The sequence below is a fragment of the Coffea eugenioides genome, chromosome 5, assembly GCF_003713205.1.
Source record: "Coffea eugenioides isolate CCC68of chromosome 5, Ceug_1.0, whole genome shotgun sequence".
NCBI classification, from domain to species: Eukaryota; Viridiplantae; Streptophyta; class Magnoliopsida; order Gentianales; family Rubiaceae; genus Coffea; species Coffea eugenioides.
The window spans coordinates 43,110,110-43,134,529 of record NC_040039.1 but is presented as its reverse complement, the minus strand read 5'-3'; the positions used below and the strand labels follow the sequence as shown (position 1 = coordinate 43,134,529).

Below are 24,420 nucleotides of genomic sequence, written 5' to 3'. Positions count from 1 at the left end.
AATTCTTTTATAAAGGGCGGCTCTCATATACTCGTCAACTGTCAACTTGTCAATGCACATAGCCTGAGAGTCCATCCAGAATTAAGACCGCTACAAAGATAAATATATATGCTCTAAAGAAATAGTCGTAGCTACTAAAAGAATAAAGTAGGATACTAATTTAAAAATATATAAAGTGCAAAAACACAAAATTCACTGCAAATTTCAATACAGCGTTCCTTGTTGATATTTCACTGTCTTGACCAATCGATTAAAGATTAACTGAGATAAAATTTTGTAATCCCTAACTTAGTTTGAGATAAACATATTAGGTTTGCCTAACGAATGGCTATAGTGGCTATTGAACGATATGTTTACAATGCTAATTTTCGTAGCAAATGAAGTCAAGTCATGTAATTGTTTAAATGCGAATAGTGACAATAAATGTGGATAATTGCATTCGGATGGTACAATTGATGTTTGAAATCCTTTATTGAATAAGTAATGATGAAACAGTTGGGAATATTTGCATTAAATGGCCAAACTTTTTTTTGGGGGAGAGGGGGGAGGGGAGTAGTGTGACATGGTTGCTGTGTTTTTTTCCCTAGTTCCTGTAGGAGATAGGATTTGTTGTAATTTTTTTTTATAACCTATTTTATCCTAATTTATAGGAGATAAGAAGACTTGTGTTAAGGAGCTAGTAAGTATGTAAACCTGACTAGATCAAGGGAGAGTTATGACACCATCTAGAATTTTTTTTGCTGCAAGTCAGCCGACTTAAGTCCCTTCCTGGTGGCCACCGAGCCAAGTTCAGTGATTAGGATTTGTTGTAGTTTATTTGTGAGAAAATCCTTTATGACGAGAGAGAGTTTCACCATGTTTTGTTTTATATCTTTTTTTTTCACATTCTTCCAACTTGTAATTGTCAAATTCATGATTCGAATTCAGAATTTGACAATGGATTATTCGAACTCTAAACCAGACAGTGGAAAAGCATCACAGGATTCCTTAATTGCTATTACTAGTGCTTTTTTTTTTCAGGTGAATTTTTTTTTTTTTGGAACATTTTGGCTTTGGCACAAGACATTTGGCTTATTCAATCGGACACAAACCAATTTGTCTGTCAAACTGCTCTTGATTTTTCTAATTCAATGTGGACTTGTCATTTTCTCTCAATTGGGCTAAACCTAATTATTCGGTTCAACAACTTTGATTAGGTAAATAACTTTAGATACTTATGAAATAGAAAGGATTTGATTAGGTATAAAGTCATGTCATCCATTACGTTCAATAGTATATTTGACCCCCTTGTCAACCCTTATATTATTATTAATTTATGATGTGATACCTAACAAATTTTATGTTTTCTTCTCTTTAAAGTTAGTAATATATAATGATGTTTTAAGAATAGTAATTTCAGATCAGATAGACTGAATCAGTCCGTCCAATTTGGAAGGCTTATCTAATTAAGCATCCAAATCATGCCCCAATTGAAAAATTTAAGACAGTGGTTTTCTATCAGTATCCTTTTTCTTTGGCGTTTCGTTTCCAAAATCTGACTCGGACTCGAGTGGATGGAAAGAAACTTTGTTTTCTGGCTCAGCTTAGTAACTGAATTACATATTTTTCCTAAGAAAAGAAATCACAGGAAAAAAAATATGAAAAGAATTCAGAAGAGAATTTATTTCCCATTCTGGCTTTAACAAGTTCTGGGTTTATTTTCCAATGAAACTAGAAGAATATTTCTAAAGTGTATCCATTACTCGTTAATATATGTAAACTATATATAACTTACTATTTGCATATACACATCACAATTATTGCACTCTTTGTATTTTGACACTTTTTTAAATTAACTGCTTTTTTGAAAAACTAATACACGAGGCCCTTCAATTGAAGCTAGAATTATCAAACTTATAAATACAAATTTTTCTAGTACCTCTTAGTTACACTCCCTCCCTTCCCTCTCCAAATGAATTTTTCCAGTGATTATCCATTTAATATACTTAAATTACACCTAAATTACTATGTGAATACACACGTCCGCAAATATTAAGAGACTTTCACGAATTAACTTTATTTTTGAAAATAGTCTTGAAGCTCCTTTAAACGAGTTTTTAGGCACCCTTTAGCCAAATTTTACAAATATTAAATTCAAATATTATTTTTCAAAACAAGTAGGTTTCAACTTGGACTTAAATTAGCCCAAGCTTCCTATCAAACCAAAAAAGGAAACAAAAAATTAAGAAAAAGTTGACACAAACTTATTGTACTTGTAAACTTCTCGCTTTAGTATTCGTGCAACTGGCCTTTAGGCCTCCATTTCACCGAAATATCAAAACAAAAATTTGTGTGTAGTAAAATTCTAGTTCAATCATTATTTTTAGGGTGGATGAAGATTTATACTTGGAAATTATTATCATACAATTACGATATCAACCATTCCTTTAAAAAAAAAAATTAGAATCGCATGTAATCCACAATTTTGGGATGAAATAAATTTAATTACCACTAATTAACCATTTCTTGACAGCACAATACTGAAATCAAATTCTAGAGTCACCAATGGCAAATACTCGATATAAGCATTATACTTGGTCGTTTCAATTGTTTTTAGGCTAGCTGTAGGAAGATTTTAAATAAGAGAAAATCTACATGTGAAATGAAAAGCTCAATCTGAATACATGTTTGAAAATTTTAATTTATGCATCGCATGCAAATAGAAAATCCAATATAAAACCAAGAATTGTACCTGGAAATCAAGAATTCGATATTTTCCTCTTGAATATTCAGCTGCCAAATGCGATGCAAGAGCAAAAAAATAACCCAAGTAAACAAAATACAAATTCACCAAGAAATACAACTTTAGACACAGCTACACAATATAAAACAAAATGAAGAAATGTACCTGGAAAATCAGGAATCTGACGTTTCCTATTGAATATTCAATTGCAAAATGCAAGGGAAAAAAAACGATCTTTTTACTAGCCACTGTGAAAAGTAAACTCGGATCTTAACTGAAAAACTAACAGAAACTGAAATGGCGGACCATATATTTGACCCACTCAAAAGGTACAACCAGTTGACCATTATTATAATTTTTTTTATCATTTCTGTAAATAGGATTGAAGGATGAACCAAACTAGTCGATACGTGCATTGACCATTATTATTATTTTTTAATCTGTTCTGTAAATAGAACTAAAAAATGAATCACACTATTCAATATTCGAATCGAGTTTGACTTGATAAAAGTTTATTCGCACTTGGTTCGCTAATTATCGAACTAAATTTGAACAATGTTTTATATTCAATAATATTTAAATTCGATTACAAAAATTCGCTTAAATTTGATTTAATAAATAAATAAATTAAATTTGAATAAATTTTCAAACTTACTAAAATAATCAAACAAAATTAAACATTAAGATCCAGTGTTCAATTTGATTACATTCATTTACGGCGTTTCTGTAAATCTTACAAAATTTGCGCGACCGCATGATTCCATAGATCCCGAGGACAGTTGGTTTTCACTTTTCAGTGGATTAGGTCCATCTGTAAAACGTTTTAAAGTAATGAAATTCCACGTGGGTTAGTGCAGTGATGCACCCAGCAGTTCGCATTCCAATTGGAAATCAACGCCAACCAATAACATTATTATATTATTGCCAAGTTATCATCAACGATATTTTAAGATTACGCCAGGTAATGCAAAAATGAAATGCTGAAAACGACTCTTTGTTTGTCTAAAGTAGGCTGCACACGAGTTCAACATGTTAGACTCGAGCTCGGTCCACGTCAAGCTTGAGTTGAGGTGATTAATTCGAATTTGAACTTGAATATGAGTTCAAAAAAATTCGGGTCGTTAGTTCGCGAGTCGATCGATTATATATATAATTTTTATTTTAATAGTAAAATTACATATATATCAATAATATTTTATTATTGGTTTAAAAAATTATTATTTTATTTATTTTTTGAAAAATAAAATAATTATTTTTTCATTTTTTAAAACTCAAGCTTGAATTGGACTCGATTCGAATTTTAGTCGAACTCGAACTTGAACTTTATTTGAGAGTTCGACAAGTTCGAATTCGACCTTGATAAAATTAGGTCGAAACTCGACTTGATTCAATTCGTTTGCAACCTTAATCGAAAAGTACCAATTTCACATAAAAGAAAACAAATCCGGAACTGGGCTTTGATCATAAGGCAAAAAAGAAATGCTGAACAGACAAAGGCACTCTAGAGACTTTTGACAGGATCCTATTGTACACAATGTCAGCACCAGCACAGTAACGAGTGTTTGGTAAGCACTAAGTAATTAGGCGATGGAAGGTGGCATCCAAATCTTGCTTTTGTAAAGGATTCAATTGTTTTCCTTATAGGATGAAGAAAATTAATCCTATATGACTTCCGTTTTTATAAATTTTCTGCGAGAAGTAGCTGGACTCTGAAGAAATTTGTGGGACGAGTTATTGTGGGAGAATCCTAGAAAATATTCCTAGAAACCAAAGTTATTGTGGGAGAATCCTAGAAAACATAAGTTTGATAACCAACATTCAACGTACACATACTTGGATGCAACAACAGTTGCTGCCACATGATTTATTGACAGAAGACTGATTTACTGGCTAATCAGTCAGAATATAATGGCAATGCAGCCATTAAGACCAGTAAAGCAAAAACAAAGCAAACCCCACCGTACATAAATTGTACAAGACTCCTTGATATCCTAGCTTGAAGAGTTCTGCTGCAACGATTGATGCTGCCTGAAGTTCAAATCATACACATTCTTTTACTCTTGAATAATTAACCACCCTGGTTAATGACAAACACGTGCCATTAACACAAGCACCAAATAATTGGATAGTCGACGAGATGTCGACTAATGCTCAATGTTGATCTTTTGCTTCCATGATGCCACTGGCAAAAATGGCTGAAAAAGGTTCCATTTTTACTTTTGGCAAAGATAAACCAACCTCAAGATCTCCCTTACTATCCCTGCACTCATTAAGAGAAATCGACCCCGTGGTGTCAATTGAAATAACTTCACTTTTCCTGGGCTTTCCCCAACCAAAATCCATGTCATAGACGGCAAATCTGGGGGATCCTGCTACCCCAACAACTCTTTCTGGATTCAGACCTTCAAGTTCTGACAACCATTTTTCAGCCCCATTCAACACCCCACCCTTATTGTGCAGCTTTTCACGTATGACTTCTCCAATCAACCCTGCTGCCTTGATAAATCCACTTTCTTGCATAAGTTCAACAGTTTTTGCGGTAATTATACAGTTAACAAGACAATTTCCAAAATAATTGGCTGGCAATGGTGAAGCGATAAGAGACCTGCAATCAGCACCAATCATAAAATGCTCCAAATCATTCTCCTTAATCTCTTCACCACTGGCCCTGCGTGACTTAATTAAACACGTCCAAACATAGGCACATGTGACAGTGAACGTTGACACGCGCGATAATTTTGGGCATTTTTCCAAGACAATTTGTTTCAATCTTTGAACATCAGATTGATGCATTACAAGAGTGTCTCGAACCTTGTTGGTAGGGACATATTCTGGCTGAGAACTTGTAAACTGTTTGTTCCTTTGTTGGTCCCAGAAGATTGAAGATAGTTCACTGGGATCATCAATTACACTCCTATCATAATAAGGGAGCGAGCCACTAGCTATTAGTTCTTCATCGCTTCCACATTTGTGACAGGCATTGCCATCAGCCGGCACCCTCTGGAAGGTAAATCCAACACAAATTCCTGCAGTTGGGAAAAGGGTTACCTGGACTGCAAGAAGGGGTGCTAATAATGCGCCTGATGAAGACGAGCATACCGAGGGGGGTAATTTCGGTACCAAAGGATAAAAATCATCAGAAGCACGTGCAGTATTACTAGTAAGAAGGCTAAAATCTTCGCTTGACTCGATAACTGCTAGTGAAATTGAATCACCATTAGCATAACGGATTTCGGGCTTTCTTGAATTGCAAGGAATTATCAAGTTGCCAGCAAGTGGGAAGTAGTGTTGGAGAGTGAGGGAGAGTGAAGTTTTGAGCTTAGGAATAACTTCATTAGTAAAATGAGAAGTAGGGTGGGAATAATCACAAAAGAAAATGTGGTGAATAAGAGGGGAGTGAAGAAATGGTAGGTCGAAGAATGTTAGAGGTAAGGACTTTTCTTGGATGGTATTTGGTGGTGGAGCAACCATGCATTTTTCTAGCACTCGCACGGTCGCACCATGTTGCCGGGAGCTATATGTTGCAGACTTGCAGTGTACAGCAAAAGGCTTTGCAATTCTCGCACCATGCACAAAGATTGGGACTGACTTATAAGAACCACGTAAAAGCTAGCATTCAATGGCAGAGGTGATGGGTGGTTGAGCGATCGTGGAAACTCACAATGATAGGAAACTCTTCATATGCAAGACGCAATCGCAATCATTCAAACAGTTTTTGCAAGGGCTTTTGTCTTAAAACATTAAGGGGAGGGATATAGTAACTATTTAATACGCCAAGGGATAAAGCGCAATTGCAACTAAAGTTCAGGGGGATTTAGTGTATTTAACCTTAGGATTAAAGAAATATCAGTCTACTAATAGTGTCTTTGACAAAATATCATTACGCTTTGACTGTTTGTAGTTTTTTTTTTTTTTTGAGTTAATTACATCCACCTCCCCTGTATTTTTGCCAAACTACCATTAGACTTCCTTGAGTTTGAAATATTATAGTCTACACCGTTTGACTTGACAGTCACGCAACAAAAAGCTCCTTGACATTACTAAATTAACGTTGTTACTACCATTAAGCTAGCAAATTGAGTTAAATTTCAAAGTTGTCCCTCGAAACTATCATATTTTAAGCTTTTAAAAATTATTAAAGAGAAAAAAGTGTGATTAAAAAAATTAAGGGGAAAGAGTGAAAAACTAACACATACTCTTCTCAACTCTTGGCCACCGTTATCAATTTTCCCACCACCAGATACTTCGCTGCCTCCACCACCAACACCTTTCAAGTTCCAAATACCTCGAGGCAGCCTCCTCACAGCCACACTACTCCTTAGCCACATTACCACTAAATCACAACCATGCCTCCACATTTGATTTCATAATTTTCCCACAAATATGCCAAAAAACTTGTAGACGAACAATTCAAATCTACTAATTCCATAACCAAATCATCCTTGAGCTTGTTTCAATCTGATAATTTTTTCTTCCTTATTCTCCCAAAGTTTTCCTTAATCGCAAGGACACTTTTGTTAACATCGTCCCACAAATATAACATGCTCGGCTCTTTCAATCAACATAAAGCACAAGAAGCCCAATTCACTTAAGTTTGCAAATACATAGAACTTAATAGTGCTATCGAAAGTGGTGTCAGACTGTCAATGGGGTGTAAGGCAATTCATTTTCCCCATCTTGAGTGGTTTAGCATGTAGTTAAGTGCATTGGCATGTAGTTAAGTGTAGGTTTCTCAAGTAGGCATATTAGCTTCTTTCCTTGCTACGGTAGGACACAATGGGGGAGGGGCTTGAATGGTTTGAGAGATTCTATGGAGTTAAAAGGAGATGAGCACCTCTCACAAGGACTTTTTTGCAGTGGACTTTTTTGAGAAGATAATCTTTTTTTTTTGTTCAATACAAGGAGTATCCCAATTTTCGCCAGACTAATCTCCCTGTGCTTGCACACCCCGCCCCCCAAGGATACATAAGGAGAGGTGCTTTGAGAAGATAATCATTGATTTTTTTTTTATTTCTCCCAGATCTAATTAAATTTGCCGCAGCAAATATTTGCTGCTGGTGGCAATAAAAGTGATAGTAGGCAGCCAGTATCACTTCTATTCTATTTTATTTTCTACTTTTGCTTAGATTGGTGTAGGGTACTTTAATAATTTTCTTTCTGAATAGATCAAAGGGATTTTCTGACACCTCATTTGAATTTTTTTTCATCACAGGTGGGGTTCGAACTTCCGTCTTACAGCCCAAAGAGGGACTTAGTCCCTTTTTTATGACCACTAAACCAAAGCTCAGTGATTGTGTAGGGTACTTTAGTAATTGCATGTTAAGATTTATCACCCTTTGAAAAGTATTAGGTTAAAGGGGTGGACTGTAATATTCTAAACCTCACAGGGTCTAGTGGTAGTTTGGTTAAAACACGAGGGAGGTGGATGTAATTAACTTTTTTTTTTTTTGTCAAAATAATCGTGCTGTCCTGTATTATTTCTATAATCACACATTGCATGTGGCTCAGGTGTTACAATCCAATTGTTAAGGTATGAAACTTGGATTCACATCAAAGTTATAAGATATTAGTGTGAAGTTTATATTAGGTGAATTTTCCATTATATCAATGATTATTAGAACCATCCGTCCCTCTCCACTGCTATCGCGCAAGTGCAGTTTGACAAAGGTGATAGCGCAAGTATTTTAGTGTGGATGCCAGATTGCTATCGTCCGACAAGGTAATAGTGTTAGCGTTTTAGCGCTCGCAATAGGGTAGCACAAAGTTTACTAGTGCAACTATCCGGACTGTGGGCATGGTTGTTTCTTACAAACTCGTAACTAAATAACAAGGTATGGAAGTCCAATGCACATCAAGAATGAACCCCATAGAAAATTGGGGGAAAAGATTAAGTGCAAATAATTAAAAGTCACAACTATTGTTGTTCATATTCCAAAGCAAGTCTTGGGATAATTAGCCCAAGCTTCCAACTTACTAAATTTGGTTTAGTTGATTGATTCGTTCCCAAGTCAATAAGTCCTTTGATGCAAAAGGAAAACTTTATGGTCCGTGCCAATTCTTCTTAGAAGGAAACTTTTAAGTTCCATGCTCAATTCTTCTTGGAAGGATCACGTTAGTCCTTCTTCGTAATCATAAGGCGCTTGGTAATACTCTCAAGCTCCTTCATCTTGTCCTCAAATTCGTCCGTCTCTCCAAGCTGATTCCCATCCAACCATTGCATGGCATCCTCAATTGCATCCTCAATCTTCTTCATGTCAGCAGATGACAGACTAGAACTAATGTTCTTACTCTTGATGGTGTCTCTCAAGTTGTATGTATAATCCTCTAAGGCAATCTTTGCCTTGACCTTCTTTTTGTGCTCCTCATCCTCAAACTTGTACTTCTCGGCTGCCTGGACCATCTTCTCAATTTCTTCTCTTGACAACCTTCCTTTATCAAAAGAGATGGTGATTCTACTTTTCTGCCCTGTATTTTCATCCTCTGCAGAGACATTTAAAATGCCGTTGGCATCCAGATCAAAGCAGACATTGATTACAGGGACTGCTCTAGGGGCTGGAGGAATACCCTCGAGCGTGAATTCACCTAACAAATTGTTCTCTGTTGATCTTGCTCGCTCACCTTCGTACACCGGAAACAATATACTAGTCTGGTTATCGCAAGCTGTTGTACATGTTGTCTCCTTTTTCGTAGGGATGGTGGTGTTCCTAGGGATCACAACATTCATGACCTCTCCCTTGGTTTGGTAACCAAGAGACAATGGGGTAACATCCATAAGTGCAATATCCAGAGCCTTCTGGTTGCCCCTGCCATCCAAGATTGCAGCTTGAACAGCTGCACCATAGGCAACGGCTTCATCTGGGTTAATGCTCTTGCAAAGGGTCTTGCCATTAAAGAAATCTTGCAACAACTGCTGAACCTTTGGAATCCTGGTTGAACCACCCACAAGAACGATATCTTGGACGCTATGCTTGTCCATCTTGGCATCCCTTAAGCAGCTTTCAACTGGCTCCATGCATTGCCTGAACAAGTCCATGTTCAGCTCCTCAAATCTTGGCCTTGTAATGGTTGATTGAAAATCAGTACCCTCAAACAAAGCATCAATCTCGATTGATGTCTGATGAATAGAGGAAAGTATCCTCTTTGCCCTCTCACAAGCTGACCTTAATCTCCTAAGAGCTCTCGGATTTCCACTGATGTCCTTCTTGTGCTTTCGCTTGAACGCTTGGACAAAGTGGTTCACCATTCTATTGTCAAAGTCCTCTCCACCAAGATGAGTATCTCCCCCAACAGCTTTCACGTCAAACATGCTCTTCTCAATAGTGAGAAGAGAAACATCAAAAGTACCACCTCCAAGGTCAAAAATAAGTACATTCTTCTGGCCGCCTGTGTTGTTGAGCAATTCTTTGTCAAGACCATAAGCAATCGCAGCAGCTGTTGGTTCAACGATGATACGCAATACATTGAGGCCAGAGATGGCTCCGGCATCTCTAGTTGCTTGGCGTTGCGAATCATTGAAATAGGCTGGGACGGTAATAACAGCATTCTTTACTGGTAACCCAAGGTAGGCCTCAGCAACCTCCTTCATCTTTGTGAGAATCATAGCAGAAATCTCCTCAGGTGCAAATTGCTTTTCCTCCCCTTTGTAGGATGCAACAATCATGGGATTGTTGCCAGGATCAGGAATGACCTTGAATGGCCAAAGCTTCAGGTCATACTCTACAGATGGATCAGTGTACTTCCTACCAATTAATCTCTTAGAATCTGTAATCAGAAATGATTGATACTCCATGAAAATTTTCTTCAACTGTATGTAAAATGGCATATCAAAGAATTGATATAGAATACTACAGAACAACTACCAAGGTATAGTTCATAGAAGACAATTCCTATGCTTCACACCACAGACTCGAGGATATTATTCATAAATCTTACTCCAAACATACACAGGCAACTTGCAGGGGATAATAACCAAATTACCAAAATGCATGACAAGCAAATTAATTGAGCTTCTGTATCACAGAAACACGGATTTCATGCAACAAATTATAGCTTCCAGAGAAGATCAATATGAGACTAAGCTTCAATTTAGCAAGCAGACCCACTAAACCTCCCATAACATCGTTAGAAACTCACATGACCAGAAAGCATGAGGTATTTTTTCCAGACGCTGGACAACTACTAGTTAGCCACATAATGGTAAAATATAAAGTGGTTAACTGAAAAAGAAATGGAAATATAGTCCTCTCAAGTAGAATAAATTGGAGGATTTCATTGAACCATTTAATCTACAACCCTTTAAAAAAAGGGGGGGGGGGGGGTGGTCGGGCCGCTGTAGAAACAGCTACAGTGGTAAGATATACTAGGTCTCTACGATTTCTTTCTTGTACTTTTTCGTGTGTGATCTCTGTTGTAGTATTATTCAGAAATATTTTGAGTTCTATTGAAAAAGAAAGTAGTGTGAGCTTACTTTCAGCTTGTGAGGAGGTTTGAAAAAGAATTGTTGGACCATAGCTGCATTCGTACATCTTTCTTAGAACAATAACAATGAAATAGGCTTCTTTCAGATTGTTTCAACAGTAGCTCCATCCTTCTCTATAGCTATAACAGTGAGATGGGATCGTTACAGATTGTTCTTTAGGCATACCAAAAAGGCATTGTCTATCTTCAGCTCTGCTTCAACTCCTCCAACCTAATATCCAAGTCTTCCGCTTTGCTGTTTCTACGATTGTAAGAACATTATCACTATGAAAAGATGCCTAATTTACATAGCACCTATCAGATCATTATACATAGAAACCACGTTGTACCCCCAAGCTTGACATAATTAGTCTTCGATGGGAAAAAGTATGTATAGTTTGCTGGATAGCGACCTTCACATAATGGTCTGATAGAAAAAGAGGTAGGTAAAAGAGGATACCAATCTACTTATTTTTTTAAAAAAAAAAATTAAAATTTAGGATCTCTAGTAAAAGAATGCTACTTAATGACATTTTCTCACCGAAAATGGTGTTGACGGGATTGATGGCAGCCTGGTTCTGAGCAGCATCACCAACGAAACGCTCGGTGTCAGTGAAAGCCACATAAGACGGCGTCGTCCTGTTACCCTGATCATTAGCTATGATTTCAACACGGTCGTGTTCCCAGACAGCCACGCACGAGTACGTGGTACCCAGATCGATTCCAATCGCCGGGGCACTTTTTCCAGCCATTGCAATGCTTGGTTCTACTGCTTCAGAAAAAAATCAATGAGAGGACGTTCAATTACAGAGGGAGTAAAGTTGTACTTTTCTGCGTTTTAAAATTCTGGGATTGTTGAAGTACTTGGAATTTAAACAGCAGCGAGTAGACCTGACTTGATAGTGGATGACAGGCTCGCTTGTGGAAAAGTTTGAAAGGTGCGTGCGTGTTAAAAAACTTTATGCCCTCCAGAGCAACTAATATGTCTAGTGTGATGTGTTGTGTTTCTTTTTTTTTTTTTTTTTTTTTTGTCGACGGAGTGGGTGTCCGGATCAATTCCGTAAAGGCGGCCCGACTAATCTCACTTCGGCCCGGTCTGGCGCCCCAACCAGATCTAGCACGTTAGATGCACGGAGAAGCCGATGTTGCTGCGGAGGTTCGACCCCAGGACCTGACAGTCCCGAGGAAGAGGCGCCAACCACCAGCCCATTCACATGGGGGCGATGTGTTGTGTTTCTTAAGACCTAAGAAATTAGTGAAGTATTTGAAAAGACTAGATTTATGAATTACTTTTACTTTTATTACCAAAAAATTTTATTGAAAAGACTAGCACTAATAGATTTGACTTGAGATTTGAGTCATTTGACATACTACACTTAATATGTTTTTTTTCTTTGAAAAAGCAAAAATGGAACGGTAACGCGCATACAATTTGAGATTTTTAACTAAATAATCTTTATTCAAAACTCTGGAATTAAACCAAAATTTGAGTTCTTTCCAAGTTAAAGATTTCTTTATTTGGGAGAAAGTCGTCAATTCAACATTTGAGAGGATGACTTTAGGATAAGAAAACTAGATGCAAATGGTAACCAAGGACAAATCACCTCAGTCGACACATTTGAAATTGTGACTTTGAAGTCGCCTTTTTAAATGGTGAAACCTTTATTTGGGAAGAATTCAAAAGTCTGAACTATTTTTAAAGTTTTTATTAATAAGAATTGGATTGTATAAGTAGATAACTCTATGCCATTTATGTGATAAGGAGGGACACGAGAAACCAACCAACTCGTTTTAGGTGAGTTGGCCATCAGCAAAAGCGTAAAATGCAATCTTGATTGCAAATTAGGATTTTTCTTCCTCTAATCTTCCATGTCTCCTTCAGTCCCCCAAGTTAAAGTAGTAGTAGTACTTGGACATTGCTGATTAATTGAACAAAAATTCCGAGTAATCCAACTCGGTTATATGATGTCGTTTGACGAAACAGTTTGAAGTAGTGTACTTTTACTTGGAGTGTTTTTGAGTTTGTCATCATTTACCACATATTTTTATCCAATTATAATTTACAAGTAAAAGATGGATTGCAAGTTCACGACAGAGGTAGATTTGCGGCCAAATCGATCAGCAGTCCAAATCCGGTCTGGTACTCAGGTGCTTTTGAGTTTTGATATAAGCATGGTATTTTTTTTCTGTTTCCTTTTAAAAAAACTGATACTATTAACTACTAAAATTTTGTTGCATTAAATGCCGCTTGATTTGGATCATTATAAGGAAATTTGGCTCCTTTCCAGTTGATTCTCCTCCGATTTTTTACAATGCACATTTAGATGTGTGACACACTACAAGAAAACACGCTTTCTGCAACGTTTTTGCTGCAGCACAAGGAGAAAGTGCGGCAAATAAGCAGCAAATTTCACAATGGTTCATAACTTTTGCACAAAAACAACATAATTTTAATAAAGCCCAAAAAAAAGGCCAAAGAAATGAGGTTCTAAATATACCTAAATACCAAACTGAAAGCAAAGTCTGAATTCGTAAATCAATTCCACCTCTCAATTCCAAAATCTGAAAGCAAACGATGTTCCCTCTCTCTCTTCCACCTCTCGATTCCACCTCTTTTTTTATTTTTATGGTCTAGAGGATCGTCCCGAAATCACCCGAACTAATCCCCCAAGTTGGGCAGAGCTCACCCCAAAGATGCCCAGCAACGGTAGCAAGTGGGTGTCGAATCTGGAACCTTGCTGTAAAGACAAATGACCGAACCAGCTGAGCTATCCACTAGGAGCACTCAATTCCACACCTCAATTCCCTTCATTCCTAATGATGTAAAAATACCTTCGATTCCTAATTCCGGCTAATATAAGAATAATAACTTTGTCAGAGTTGATTCCATAAATGCATCTTCAGATTGCTGAAATAGCACGTGGGTCCTTTCCTTTGCTAATTAATGACCGATAGTTATCTAAATCAATTAATAATCAGAAAGATCAATTTCCAATCATGCTACACGTTCATATGTGATCTTCTTTAATCTCACCAAACACAAAAGTTAAGTACGAAAGAACATATTCTTTACTGGCTATGATTAGAGGCATCTGTTTGCTGATATTAATATAATATAATTAGTGCAGATTAGTTACATTAATCTTTCATGAGTTAGCTGGATTTAGTAAGTGAAGTTTTTAATTAACAAATTATTACTTTTCTAATTTTAGAATTAGCAGAATGAGAGAGAGACAGAACATGTTGGCTATTCTTGTCATCCTATTTTATTGTCATCAAAGAATAAGTTCTCTTATTTGTGAGTCAGCTGGATTTAGTAAGTGATATTTTTAAGAGTTAAAACTGTACCTTTATAACCCAAAAAAAAAAAAAACTTTTGCCATCTGTTTACTGCTAAGATAAAATTATTCAAAGGCATTTATGCAAATCCCAACTGTCCAAGTTGACTAGTGGTATAGTTAGCTGGAGTTGTAAACAAAATTTAGAGAGACCATGCATGCAGATAAAGCAAATTATACATGTCCTATATCTGATTGCAGGGAATGTGATTTCTGAACTGAGCATTAAAGTGCTCTGATATCAGTTAAAATAGGAAATTTGAATATGTGTGATGCCCAGTACTTTAAGATGCCTCCTTACGGTCCTGGAAGATATTTGTGATGGGTCACTCAAGGTACGCCAATAGAGATTGTATGACAGATCATGATTCATGGATGACAACAGGCCAAGGGAGAAACCTAATGCTCTCTTCTTATAAGCAGAAAACTTCAACCAATCTTCGGAAAGCAGAGATATTGGAGCCATCAGAGGAGTCATTGATCCTTTGAATCTGGGTAAAGACACACCAGTACTAATCTTATCATAGTAGTCCTTTTTTTTCAAATTAAAAGATTTTGGGTTAGTTTATCATAACAACTTTGAGTAGGTTGCTTGATGTGCAAGAGGAAAGGAAAGACAATCATCATGGATATCCGATCCTTTTGCAACATGAAAATCAGCGCCTAAGTAGGATTTTTTTGCCTCTATTGGTAATTTTGGCAAGTATAGCATTTTTATCTGGTTATCTGTGCTTTAAAATGTTGGTAGGATCTAATTGTTGACTATTGTAATTTCATTTGAATCTCTCTTTTGTGTAAAATGTCTCTATAGAAAGATTGTGTGTACTGTATTAATTTGTCCATCCGAATAGGTGATAATTGAGTAAAAAGAAGGGAAAGATACTCAATAATGGATTTTCTATCCCCTCATCATTGCAAAATATTGTTTCTAATTGGTTAATTGCCTAATTTTTGTCTTCAAATGGCTGTCTAGGTATTGTGGAATCCATTTTAGGATATCGTTCCCACGGTAGCATCTTCAAAGTCCTTGCAGTCTTCTAAAGTTGAAACTGAGAAGAAAGACACCAAGCAGAAAGTTACAAATTAAGCAAGTTTCCTTGCCTGCCTTTTGTATGATTAACTGCTGTCTTCAAGGTATATTATATGATTTAACTGTTTGTTGCCGACCATGTTTTTTGGGTGCTTGCTATAGAAAGTTGAACTTGCTTTCATTTGGAGAAGAAGCAGATGAGGAGGAGAAGGAATTGGCTAATGTCAAGACCCGGATTAAGAGCAGTCATGACGTATTAGATGATCCATGTCTTCTGAAAGAGGAGAATCATACTGATGATGTGGTAATCATTTATTCTTTTTTGTCAAGGAAATCAGTAATAACTGTGGTTCTTCACCTCGTGATCTGTTAGGAGCTTGTTAACCATCTACTGATTAGCTACTTGACTTGCAAAAGACTAATGTCTTCTTACTTGTTTCAGTACAAAATGGTTTCATAACAGCACTACTGTACTGATTTTTGACCAATCACATGAAAAATGTTAACTCAGAGTTTTTGATGTCCTAAAATTTCGATGGGTTTAATAAAGTATGGAAAGTAATATGCTTTTTGTCTTCACAATGCTTTTATTGTTGGTGTTCCCAGGAATCCACCTAGTATTTTTTTTTATAGATTTCAAGAGTTTTTCTTCACCTACATGCTGTCAGTTTTGGAGGGACAAACTTTATGAATGTTGAATCACATGCGCTTGTTGAGGGGAACAACGAATATGATTTATTTTCTCCTGATCAGTAATAAATAAATTGCTTGGACATACACTTAAATGAAGTTGCTAATGCAGATAGCATCTGAAGTTAAAGCTGCAAGGGATAAGCAATTGACAGTCAGAGAGGCTCTGCGTTCAAAAAGGGAAGAACCACAGGGACAATCCTGAAGCTTCTGATTTTATTGATGAAGATGAGGCTAACTTTGATGTAAGGATGCGTCAGCAGATACTGCAAAAAAGAGAGGAGCTTGGTGTTCTTCCAACTGAACAAAAGACGGATAAGGGTGAGTTTGTTTTCTGCAGAGAGTTAAAATGAACCTATAGCTTACAAATCTTTTTTATTCATGCCAATTAACATAGTCAACTTGTATCTGTTCTAGCCAAATTTAGTGTTATAATGCTTAGTATTTGGTACTTTGGACTTAATTGGATTTGCAAATTTTAGAGAGCGGCAATTTGCAACTATATATATAATATTTTTTGACCTGATAGAAAGTGTTTTATTATTATTCTCCTGAAATGCTTTGATGTCATCATGAAATTACTATACACCTGCAACTAAGCTGCTTTTATATGCTTTTTTATGACATTCTTCAGTATGTTTTACATGATTATGCATTGGCTCAAGCAGTAATCCTTCCTGCTGCCCAGTGAAAGCAGTCCGACATAACAAGAATTTTTTCGGTATTTTTATGTCTCCTAGACTGATTGTGACACTTCAACCGTTAGCCAGATCCATAGGGTGGATAAGATGTACAAAAATGATTCAAATGAAACCTCATGCTGGATGAGATGTTTTGAACATATTTTATAATAGTACCTCTGCTCAGAGTGGGTAGTCCAAACCTCCGCTGAACTCATGGCTAATGCAGATGCTGACCTACAGTTGATGAACAATGCTGAACGTGAAAGACAGCTACAGAAGCAAAAGAAGCGCAGACGCCAAGGACGCGAGGATGAAGTATGCATTTGACATTCATATTGATCATTTTATTGTGTATAATCCCAGCATTAGAAAAGGGAAACAAAACAAGAAAGAAAAACATAAGAGGAGAGGTCCAACGCTTTTGGATGTTTCAAATGACGTGGTTGTGTTCTCTGGAAGGAGGGCTGTAGCTGTATTGGATCCGGAAATTTTTGCAATGACTTGATGGAGAAAACGGATGAAAAGTAAAGATATGGACGTGCTATTATCTATATTCAACCTTCCTATAGATGGTTAACACTCTTGATTTCATTTATTTCTGTGATTCTTAGGTGCTGAAGAGACTGGAAAAATTCAAGGCAGCATTTTCTTCCAAATCCAATGGATTGAAAGATGAAGATAGAGGTGGTAAGGACGGTGTGCCAGATTGGATGGGGGTTTAGCTTAAGTTTGCTCCTGACCCTGTCAAGGTAATCTTCACTTCTTTATGAACCTTGCACTGTCAGCTTGAGTGTGGATTGAGATCAAATTGAAGTTGGCATTCTCATTGTTGAGTTTTGCTGCTATTGAGCATGCACAGCCAGCATGGATATGTAATGCAAACCTTGTTTATTTCATGCCTGTCAGTTTCAACGCCACTTATGTTGAAATTCAAGTTGCCCTTGCCCTGAGGATGTAGTCATTAAAGCTAAATAGATACAAATTGAATTCCACAATGACATTCAACTGATTTTCATGGATGGGGAAAATGAATGCTGAATAACCTTAAAAGTCAAATAAGAATAAGGGAAGCAGGCCATAAACGAGTGAGTAGTTTTGCGATTTAGAGTTTCTATAGGTTGAAGAGAAATTGGCTCTGGCATTTAATTTTGAGAGCAAACTTTAGAGAATTAATCCCCTTACAGTTTTTTTTCAATGATTTGGATATGGTCGGTTGGCTGTTATGGAACCCAGGCGATTTATTGTGAAGCGTACTGTCTGTAAGGAAGTTGTGTGGTCTGAGATTGCATTTCTTTAGCAGATAGTGGAGCACACCTTTCATCTTGAGAGTCTGCTCATTCTCCTTAAGTTCTCCTCCTCCCCCATTGAAATTTTATTGAATGTAGTTCTATTGGGGAGCCCAAATTTGGATGTGAATTTTATTGAATGTAGTTCTATTGGGTATTCAAGAATGGTTATGACCATATTTTTTGTGTTATTTCAGGATTTTGAGATATGAAGATATTTTTGAGAGATGTGTAATGAAGTTGTGCTTTTGAAGACAAGCACTTCTTGGGATATATAAAACATATTGTCATTGAAGTGAACTATATTAAATGATAAAGTTTGTAGAATTTGACTAAAACAGGGTATGATACTTTATTCTAGTGTATTGTGGAATTTTAATTTTGTTATGATATTCACTTTTAGCATATTTGAGCAAGATAAATGTTGTACCATAAAAAAAAAATTGATTTCTAACCTTTATATTAGTGACTTTTTTGCGACACAAGTTTATGTCGCATAAAATTGTGGACATTTTTTGCAGCGCATTTTTTGTGCCGCAAGTAGAGTGGCGACACTCAAGCATCGCAAAAAGTAATGCAAATACATGCGACACATATCCAAATTGCGTCGTCTTCTTTTGTAACGCGTACTTTTGCGACACAATTGAATTATGTCGCTTTTGTGTCGCTAAAAGGTTTTTGTGGCACTTTTTTGACCTTTTGCTGCAGAATTCTGGTGTCACAATAAGCCTATTTTCTTGTAGTAACATGTGTTTTCATTTATTAAGGAGAAACATGATTATTTTAAATTTTGACTAATTCTAACCTTGTTAATAAATGAAAACACGTGTCATAGATATACACTACGAAAAATGGAAAGAAATCCATAGGAGAGGAGCAAGTGTCACTATAGGCCTATAGTGTCAAGATTAACATTGCTGCTACCAGTAGTACTAAGAATACCAAAAGAGAAAACAGGAGCTGGAGAAATTATGATGTTTTGGTGGGCAGGTTACAATGACAAAGTGTGCAGGATCAATAAGAAGAAATTTTAAGTAGAGATGCCTATTTCTGATTTCACTGTCTGCAAATTTCACAAATCGAGTCAATGATTTGAACCTTGGCAAGTGTATGTTCCAAAAAACTAAATACATAGAATTAAAAATATATATATAATTCTACTTGAAGTTTTGCCAAAATAATTGTGCTTTTCTTGTTAGTTTTCTAATTAAACACATGATTATTTTAAATTTTGACTAATTCTAACCCTTGTTAATAAATGAAAATACGTGTCACAGATATACACTATGAAAAATGGAAAGAAAATCCATCGGAGAGGAGCAAGTGTCACTATAGGGCAGTATCAAGATTAACATTGCTGCTACCAGTAGTAATAAGCATACCAAAAGAGAAAACAGGAGCTGGAGCAATTATGATGTTTTGGTGGGCAGGTGCAATTATGTACCAACTGTTGATAAGGTTACAATGACAAAGTGTGCAGGATCAATAAGAAGAAACTTTAAGTAGAGATGCCTATTTCTGATTTCACTGTCTGCATATTTCACAAATCAAGTCGATAATTTGAACCTTGGCAAGTGTATGTTCCAAAAAACTAAATACATAGAATTTAAAAAAATATATAATTCTACTTGAAGTTTTGCCAAAATTGGACCTTGAAATCACTTTGTGTGTGGCTATGGTGTTGTGACGCACTTGCAAGGCATGCAACTTAAATCACGAGTGGAAGTACGGAACTTGGTTCTATGATTTTATATGACTCTGGATTCTCCCACTTCATCGGCTAACTAAAGTTACTAAACTTACACGGTGACATTTCGATCAAGAAGCAAAAAATAAATCCTACAAATCTTTAAGACCCTGGTTGAAAATTGCAGCGAAGGCATCCATTCTAGCCTTGGGAAGAGACAAACCAACCTCTATATCGCTGTTGCGATCTCTGCCCCCACAAAGAGATACCGCCCCTGTTTTATCAATTGAAACAAACTCAAACCTTCTGGGCCTCCCCCATCCAAAATCCAGTTGATAAAAATTAAACTTTGGTGATCCAGCCACCATAAAAGTCCTATCCAAATTCAAATTCTGCAAGTCCACCAACCAATTTTCAGCACCATTAGAGAGTGCCTCTTGGCTTTGCAATTTCTCATTCATGGCTGCGCCAATCAACCCAACTGCACGAGGGATTCCTCCTCCTCCCACAAGTTCACCATTTTTCATCTTTGCTATGCACAGTGTAATGCAATTCCCAAAATAGTTTTCAGCCACAAGATGATCCAAACGCCTTCTGCAATTCCCAAAGCAGACAAAGTTCTCTACTTCTTCCTCATCAACTGCCTCCTCGCCGCGGGATTTTACTAAACATATCCAAACATATGCACAAACAACTTTGAAAGATTTCATATAAGCTTGCCCTCGGAGCATAGTTGGCACTAACTTCCTAATATTTTCAACCTGTTCTGGGCTAATAAGAAAAGTTTGTCGAACTTTATAGCTGTTCGATGAAATGCCTGAACCACGATCAAGTTTACTGATGTTGTTCCATTGGTTCCAGAAAATTGAGGAGAGACCCTTTGGGTCTTTGATGATAGTTCTATAACAACATGGTGACCCTAGTGGTCCTCCACATGGTGCGTTCACCTTTTCCTCAGCTTCGGCTTCTCCAGCTTTGGCATGAAACGCCCAAATCCTCGAGAACCTAAAAATGGTGCAAGCATCTCCGGCCGCTTGATGGCTTGTTATCCCAATGGAGAATCCCATGTTGGGAAACAATGTAACCTGGAGAGCCAGCACCGAAGATAGAATCGACCCGGAATCATCCGTCGATTGTACCAATTTGGGAACCAAGCAATGAAAATCAGAACTGTCTCTTGCATGATTTGCCACTAACCATTCAAAATCCATCGCATTCGACTCCGCGACGATCAAGGGTACTGAATTTCCACGTTTGTACAGGATTTCGGGCGAGTCCGGACCAGAATTTGGCGGGATGATCAAGTTTCCCGCTAATGGGATATAATATTTGAGGGTTAAGTTAAGGGAATCTCTAAGTTTTGGGATGATTTCTTCGATAAAATTGGTTTTTGTGATCTCAGGGATTTCGTAGAAAACAAGGCGTTGGACGGGTGGGGCGTGTAACCATAGGATGTCAAAAAAACTTAGGCGGAGTGACATTCTGGACACCAGCCCCGGCGGTGGTGTCGCTAGACAACGGTCAAGCACGGTGGTTGGTTCCCCGGAAGGAGCCATATTTGGTTATGTGGATTATGCAGGTCTGGGAGTGTAGAATTGGTAATTGCAGATGTTCTTGATCCGAAAAGTAAGAAGGTTGCTTTCATCCCTTGATCTTGGAGCAAGTCCGTTAGGTAGTTAACGACTAGTAGGCAGTAGCTATAGTTATGAGGCAATCTTGATCCAACAACAAAGAGACAATTTTTTTTTTTAATTTTTAATTTTTCGAGGTTTTGGTGCAAGTAATTAGGTAAAGATTACTGCTGAGGCCTTCGATCTTGAGGTAATTAATTGGGTTAAAATAATTTTTGAGGCCCTGATTTTGTGGTAAGTAATCTAGGCTGTTAGCTAGTAGGCAAGTACTACTGGTAATAAGGCAATTGAGAGTGGGTGGAGAGGTTAGTCAATTGGTTTCCTTTTGTGTGTTTTTTTTTTTTTTTTTTTGTGAATAAAAAAGACAAAGGCACATGAATGTTGAAACAATAATTGTAGAATTCATTGCGACACCCACCACAATAAATCATCTGTGTCATCAAATGGAGTCTGCCGCGTAATTTTCATAGGATATTTTTTGTCGGTAGATCATCAACGAGTGATGCACAATATGTTGCACTTTTCTAAAACTTTACCAATAATGTATATGAATGAGCAAAACTTATCGTTTCGAAAAAAAAAAGAATATGAATGATAACAAGATTCCCTGCAGGATTGCTGTAAACTGAATGCCATTTGCTATTAACGTCTTTTACTACCCAAAAAAAAAAAAAAAAAAAAATCCCAGCAGGATATTGCTCCCAAGACTCTTATCATTTTGTATTAATGAACAGTGATTAATGGATCGTATTAGCTCTATATACAAGGTCAAAATTTGTGTAGACTCGATTTTTAAAAGTCAATAATCCAAATTGTGTCACGCAACTTCACCAAGTGATATGATCTAACGTGAATCATTGAGTTTTTTAACGTGAAATCTACCCAAGTGTGAACTTATATACAATCCATCTTTCTCAGTGTTTTCACAACACAAATGACTCTTCACACGCAGTGAAGGTTTTACAACGTTTTTTAACATGGGATTTGCCCAAGTGTGACCCTATGTACAATCCATCTTTCACAACATTTTCACACCTAACACAAATGATGATTTCTTCACGCACAATGAAGGTGCTTCAACATTTTTTAACATGGATCTACCCAAGTGTAAGCTTATATATAATCCATCTTTCTCAACATTTTCACACATGACACAAATGACTTCTTCACACACAGTGAAGGTGCTTCAATGCTGCCAAATCTCCCCACCACAAGGATCAGTGCCATCAACAACTATTCCATTAACTTTCTTTGATATCCCTTGGCTTCTTTTCACCCCAAACCAACCCCTTTTCTTCTATGATTTTCCCAACTTCAGTACTCATGATTTCATACATAACATACTTCCAAACCTCAATCATTCTTTGTCCTCAACTCTCCAATATTTCTTTCCTCTTGCTGGAAATTTGGTTATTCCTCCACAACCCTCCAAGCCCCACCTCAGTTACACTGAAGGGGACTCAGTTGCTTTGATCATTGCTGAGTCTAGCTGTGATTTTGCTTTTCTTTCTAGTTATCAGCCAATAAATGTACAAGATTTTTACCAGCTTGTACCTCAGCTGACACTTAGCATGCCAGTTGAGACAACTGCTAGACTTCCACTTCTAGCCGTGCAAATAACTATTTTTCCTAGATTTGGTGTCTGCATGGGATTTGCATTGAGACAAGTGGCTGCTGATGGGAGAACATTTGACAATTTCTTGAAGACATGGGCATCCATTCTTGGTGAAGCAGGTAACAAATGTCCCCCACTCGTTTTGGTGGACAATTTTTTGCCATGTAATGACAGGACTTTGATCCATGATCCAAGTGGGCTGGAGCTAATTTTCTTGAAACAATGGTGGCACCTCAAGAGTCTGCAAAAAGATGTGGTAAAATACGCTAATGGTTCAAATTTTGATGAAATAGTAAGAGCCACATTTGTTGTGGGTCCAATAGAGATGGAGAAAATAAAAGGGTGGATCATGACCCGGTCCATGAATATATTCGAGTCAACCCGGTTATATTTGTCTCCCTATGTGGTAACTTGTGCATTTGTTTGGGTGTGTTGGACGAAAATCCACTTAATCCATGGAGGAGATTTTCCTGAAAAGCCACATTACTTTGGGTTTATTGCAGGTGGCATCACCCGATTAGGATTCTCTGTGCCTAAATCTTACATTGGTAATTGCATTGCATTTGGTCGATCCATGGTGAAGAGGGATCAATTAGTGGGAGAAAATGGTATCATATATGCTGCAAAAGCGATTGGGGATACAATTAAGGAGTTGGATAGAGAAGTTTTGGGCGAAGCAGATAAATGGATTTCGGATTGGGAAGTCTTGTTTGGGTCGGAGCCCCATGTCATGATTACCGGGTCACCGAAAGTGGGCTCTTATGAATTGGACTTCGGGTGGGGCAGACCCAGCAAAGTGGAAGAAGTATCCATCAGTAAAACCCGTGCAATTTCACTTTGTGAAAGCAGAGATGTTTTTCACGGGATTGAGGTTGGATTGGCTTTGCCCAAGGCCAAAATGGATGCTTTTGACTCCCTTTTTAGAGAAGGCTTGAAGACTTTGTGACTTCATTGTACTTTTGTAATCTATTGTTTTCCCACCTTTCCTCTAAAATTTTTATTCCCTAATAATTCTGGTTTTGTGAATTCATATTCAACCCCTTTTTTTTGCATTCCCTAATAGCATCTTTTAGATTATGAGGTAAAGGACACGTAGAAAGAGAGAGACAAGTAGATATATAATGGAAATCAATGGATAGTTTGAACTTGAGTAAGGTAAATTCAAGTCGAACTTGATTTTGAACTTGAATTTTAAATGCTCGATGAATTCGAGCTCGAATTCAAGTATTGCATTTACTCGAGATTGACTTGAATACACCCCTATATGTGCGAGCTTCTCTT

General features: G+C 37.1%; 4 protein-coding genes across 5 annotated transcripts; 1 reads left to right on the top strand and 3 right to left on the bottom strand.

Annotated features, from left to right (window-relative positions):
* Positions 1-4,873: 4,873 nt before the first annotated feature.
* Positions 4,874-7,050, bottom strand: LOC113771739 (malonyl-coenzyme A:anthocyanin 3-O-glucoside-6''-O-malonyltransferase-like). The gene is made up of 2 exons (XM_027316306.1): positions 6,919-7,050; positions 4,874-6,310 (listed from the first exon to the last, which is right to left on the bottom strand). The coding sequence occupies exons 1-2, from the start codon at positions 7,048-7,050 to the stop codon at positions 4,874-4,876; spliced, it is 1,569 nt and encodes a 522-aa protein (XP_027172107.1).
* A 1,525-nt stretch (positions 7,051-8,575) lies between these two features.
* On the bottom strand, positions 8,576-12,004 carry LOC113772510 (heat shock cognate 70 kDa protein-like). Of its 2 annotated transcripts, none has more exons than XM_027317122.1 (2): positions 11,721-12,004; positions 8,576-10,483 (listed from the first exon to the last, which is right to left on the bottom strand). In XM_027317122.1, exons 1-2 carry the CDS (start codon positions 11,929-11,931, stop codon positions 8,835-8,837), a joined length of 1,860 nt encoding a protein of 619 aa, XP_027172923.1. In that variant the 5' UTR covers positions 11,932-12,004; the 3' UTR covers positions 8,576-8,834. The 2 variants fall into 2 exon arrangements, with proteins under 2 accessions (XP_027172923.1, XP_027172924.1); XM_027317123.1 differs by lacking the exon at positions 11,721-12,004 and adding an exon at positions 11,190-11,393.
* An 8,041-nt stretch (positions 12,005-20,045) lies between these two features.
* On the bottom strand, positions 20,046-21,449 carry LOC113771738 (malonyl-coenzyme A:anthocyanin 3-O-glucoside-6''-O-malonyltransferase-like). The gene has a single exon (XM_027316305.1). It carries the CDS (start codon positions 21,447-21,449, stop codon positions 20,046-20,048), a length of 1,404 nt encoding a protein of 467 aa, XP_027172106.1.
* Positions 21,450-22,559: 1,110 nt separating this feature from the next.
* On the top strand, positions 22,560-24,256 carry LOC113770826 (coumaroyl-CoA:anthocyanidin 3-O-glucoside-6''-O-coumaroyltransferase 2-like). Its single transcript, XM_027315417.1, has one exon. The coding sequence runs from the start codon at positions 22,616-22,618 to the stop codon at positions 24,083-24,085; it is 1,470 nt and encodes a 489-aa protein (XP_027171218.1). The 5' UTR covers positions 22,560-22,615; the 3' UTR covers positions 24,086-24,256.
* Positions 24,257-24,420: the final 164 nt, after the last annotated feature.

What these genes read in the sequence shown, in the direction of transcription:
- LOC113771739 (XM_027316306.1), bottom strand. Translation starts at nt 7,050, where the DNA reads ATGTGGCTAAGGAGTAGTGTGGCTGTGAGGAGGCTGCCTCGAGGTATT. An exon ending in GTGGCCAAGAGTTGAGAAGA is followed by an intron (nt 6,311 to 6,918) that starts GTATGTGTTAGT and finishes GGTTCTTATAAG; the next exon opens with TCAGTCCCAATCTTTGTGCA.
- LOC113772510 (XM_027317122.1), bottom strand. Translation starts at nt 11,931, where the DNA reads ATGGCTGGAAAAAGTGCCCCGGCGATTGGAATCGATCTGGGTACCACG. An exon ending in TCCCGTCAACACCATTTTCG is followed by an intron (nt 10,484 to 11,720) that starts GTGAGAAAATGT and finishes TTCTGATTACAG; the next exon opens with ATTCTAAGAGATTAATTGGT.
- LOC113771738 (XM_027316305.1), bottom strand. Translation starts at nt 21,449, where the DNA reads ATGGCTCCTTCCGGGGAACCAACCACCGTGCTTGACCGTTGTCTAGCG.
- LOC113770826 (XM_027315417.1), top strand. Translation starts at nt 22,616, where the DNA reads ATGGATCTACCCAAGTGTAAGCTTATATATAATCCATCTTTCTCAACA.